At 39.9% G+C, this 3,953-nt stretch overlaps 1 protein-coding gene across 1 annotated transcript; it reads left to right on the forward strand.

The window, feature by feature from the left end:
- Positions 1–1,737: 1,737 nt before the first annotated feature.
- On the forward strand, positions 1,738–3,232 carry LOC311090442 (uncharacterized protein; the record flags this gene model as incomplete). Its single annotated transcript, XM_084125699.1, has 6 exons — positions 1,738–1,976; positions 2,069–2,195; positions 2,358–2,656; positions 2,772–2,862; positions 2,942–3,058; positions 3,179–3,232. The coding sequence occupies exons 3-6, from the start codon at positions 2,403–2,405 to the stop codon at positions 3,230–3,232; spliced, it is 516 nt and encodes a 171-aa protein (XP_083981825.1). The 5' UTR covers positions 1,738–1,976; positions 2,069–2,195; positions 2,358–2,402.
- Positions 3,233–3,953: the final 721 nt, after the last annotated feature.

Raw genomic sequence — 3,953 nt, forward strand, 5'->3', positions numbered from 1 at the left:
AAATAGTCTAGCAAAGTATGAAAACTCATTAAACTTGTTAAAATATTTTTATGTAGGCCTATAGCCTACAGATTGTTTTTTTTTCTCCAACTGATGAAGAACAGGCTATTAGCATTTAATTTGCGCAATAGGTGAAATTATGTATGAAAACAGCTCAAGAGCAAATTTTTTTTGTGATAGGCCTACACTAAAACTTATGTAACAATTCGTTTTTTTAAGGATGATGTCATCACGCACAACATTTTATTTCACAGTTTTGAAATAAACTTTCTAAAATGTTATTTCAATTATTTTTCTAATAATTTTTAAATGTGTTATATTATAATGTTATTGTTGTTTTATTTGGTTATTTTATCTCTATTTAACAAAACAAAATTGTAGTCAGTTTGGAAACCTTGCGCCACCTGGCGGTAGTTTCGTGAACGACTTTAACACGCAACTGAATTAAAGTTAACTCCGTGGCCCTGCAGCGGCGGTACATGCGGCGGTAGTAGGCGTTTTGGTTGGCCACCTACTGTACAACCATAGATATGTAGATTCCCTATTAAATCGCGGACGCATCTGCATGCTTGGAACGATCGAATGAGGAATCTACCAACACATATCTATGGGTTCAACAATGCGCATGATGTTGTTGTTTACACGGTCGTCAAGGATATGCAGAGAGAATGTGGGCAGCCACGCCATCGTTTTTCAAAGTCTCCATTTTCCTCCGTTTACACTGAAACACAACTGCAGCGTTTTCAAAAGTCTCAATTTTCGAAGTTGGAAAACGACAGAGTAGTGTAAACGATAGGCGTAACTGTTTTAAAACTAAAATCCACTAGTGTAAACGGGGCCCAAGTCGAATTCCATTAAGTTGGCTTTCTCATGCCTACTTAATAACATGCCTTTTAAAGTTGCATAGTAACCTGACCATGATTATGAGCCCTAATGCTAGAAAATATTCCCATTACTTGCCCTGTGCTCCCCTTAATGTGGAAATAGTATGTCATCACAATTCTTACCTTTAAGCCAGAAAGCCAAACGTGGTTTTATCATATTCTAAATGTAATATGTTGTTCATTTGCCATATATGTATTTGTTACCATTACACCGGTCAACATGAAAAAGTCCCATGTGAATTTTAATACTAACCTTGACACTTCAGCGGGGAAAATGGTCCATCACAAACTGAGCATTTTTTTAAAGATGACATCTCCTCTTTGACAAGCTGATGTGTCTTACAACCTAAATGAAATAATTTCTGAAATTAATCATTTAATTTGTGTTCATTATGCAAATGTAATATTACATTTCAGTAATCTGTAAATGTTTAGACAAATCAGTTGTGCATAGGTTGAGTGTAGGTAGAAGTTCCAATACCAATATTTTGAATTCAATACCATTAAAGTTGTTCGGCATTGTGACGTTTAGCATATTTTCTTAGCATGTGAAATGCAGTAATTGATCATCACTAAAGTTTATTAGCTGGCAGTGAGTTAACTTTTGCATATGAAATATTGATTGATTTAAAGCAAAGACAGTTAAAACATACGATGAACATACAATTCACACATCAAAATCAAAATCACACACAATCAAAACACAGAATGAAACCATAGCCAAAAACACCAACTGAGAGACAGGAAGAGAGACAGGCAGACAAGATTCAGGAGACAAATATTTTAGTGTTGTGGCTGTGCATGCGTTGTGACCACTGACTATGTGATGTTGTGCAACTAACAACATTAATCTATTTTCATCTTAGCTGTTCAGGTAAAGCCTGAAATGGTTAGTGTGGGGACTCAGACTGAATGGTTTGAGCAACAAACATCAACTCCACTGCCCAGTTCTGTCCAAAGTGAGGACAAATCATCCTCTGATGTCATGGACCATTCTGATCTGTCATGGATCCCAGACGAGGAGATGAGTAGTGAGACATCTGATGAGGAGAATCCAGAAGAGCCAATACAGGAATCCCTCAATGACCTCAAGTAAAAATAAAAAATAAACTATTTTTATTGTGATTGTGTGTCCACAAATTGTCACTGTCAGCATTAATGAACATTCTCCTTTCTTTTTCCAGTGTGGCTGACAAGTTCATTGTTTGCCTAAGCCAGCTGATGTGTCTGTTCACTGTTTGCTCGGTCTGTTGTGAGGAAACCCAGGGACAAATAGAGTACCAGGAAGGGACTTACATAAAAATCAAGCAGGTAAGAGAATATTTTTGAACTGTTTGTCTGGAGTTGAATCATGGCCTTACCCTGGAAATCCAGAGGAAGCATGAGCGACTTTTAATTTGGGCTGTGTATATACTGTATACATTATTGGTATTAGTAGTTGTATTAATTTCCTGTTTCATATACATCGGTCAGGCCTGCACAGCATGTGGCTATCAGCGTTACTGACAGAATCAAAATATGCTGCACCGAAACATGCCAGCCTGCAATCTTCTACTCAGCGGTGCCATTCACTTTTCGGGCTGCATGGCTACTCAGACCATCCGAATGCTGAAGCTGTTTGGGCTGCAGTGCATCAGTGCCAGCACTTTTTTCCACCATCAGCGCCTCTACACAATTCCTACCATCGTGCAGGCCTGGCAGAATGAGCAGAGAGGGATCATCAGAGAGCTGAAGGAGATTGGGGGTGGACTGATCCTCTCTGGTGACTGCAGGTAGTATGATTCGGCTTTTATTGCTGATACAGAAAACACAGTATTAACACATACATAAAGTGTCTGTGATTTTTGTTTCCATTAACCAAAAAAACCCTGTCTTTGACATTCATAGATCAGACTCTCCTGGACATTGTGCCAAATATGGAACGTATTCCTTGATTGAAGACCGAATAAACAAGGTTTTGGATCTTCAACTTGTCCAGGTAGGTTAATATCCTAGACACATAAATCAGGTGTCAGGTTTAAAAGCTACTGATATGACCAAATCTTTTTTTTTGTTAGAGCTCAGAAGTCCCAAGCAGCACCTGGTGTGAGATAGAGGGTCTGAAGTGCAGTGTGCGGTTCCTGAAGGACCAAGGCATGCAGGTGTCAACCCTAATAACTGACAGAAATCGGCAGGTAAAGATGCTTGTACAGGCCAGAATAGATAGATGGACCTCTATATCATAACATCTACTGTAAAACTGTACTGTGAACTTGAAGTAAATGTTCTCATTCTTAATGTGTTGCATATTATAGGTTGCTAAGTGGGTCCGTGAGGAGTTGTGTCCAGAAGGAACGAGGCATATATAGGGATATATAAGGTCACCACAGGCCCTCAAAGAAGACAGCGCCATCCTTTCCTCAGCTGCACCTGCCCCTCTTTCCACGCATCACAAAATCGCCATGGATGAGGCAGTCGGCCACCATCTTGAACGTCATTCACGTTTTAAGTCCTAATTACTGTCAATGAAATTAGAAATACATTTTATACACCAAGACAATTTGTGTGATTTTGTGATCATTTTGTACAAAAAAACATATTTATTGATTGCCTCCCATATGGGGCCATTGGAAGCCTCTGTATGTTCCTCCTTCCTCTGGAAACTGCCTCCTGATTGCGACCACAACACAAGCAGGTATCGCCTTCCTGATCTCCCTGCCCAGAAACCCGTATGCCCATCGGACCACCTGCCTGTAGGCTGTGTATCGGAATTGCCTAGAGCAATGAAGGGGGCAATCATGATATTAACAATCCTGTTATAAGCCGCTTTCCGACCGGAGGAACCTTTTCACAGTTCCTAGAACTATTGGCTAAAGTACCCGGATGTCGGCGTGTTCACACCGCAGGAACTAGGAACGATTTTAGTTCTAGGAACTCCATTTGAAGGAACTAATTTAGGTCCTACTTCAGAGTAGGGTCTAAACCAGCACTATAGGAACTACCCGTGACATTAGTGTACGCTGATTGACCGAACGCACGCGGAACATCAGCACCCGCCATTTTTAAAACAGCTAGAATGTAAACACACAG

Source organism: Abramis brama (genome assembly GCF_963993115.1).
Source record: "Abramis brama genome assembly, chromosome: 10".
Classification (NCBI taxonomy): domain Eukaryota; kingdom Metazoa; phylum Chordata; class Actinopteri; order Cypriniformes; family Leuciscidae; genus Abramis; species Abramis brama.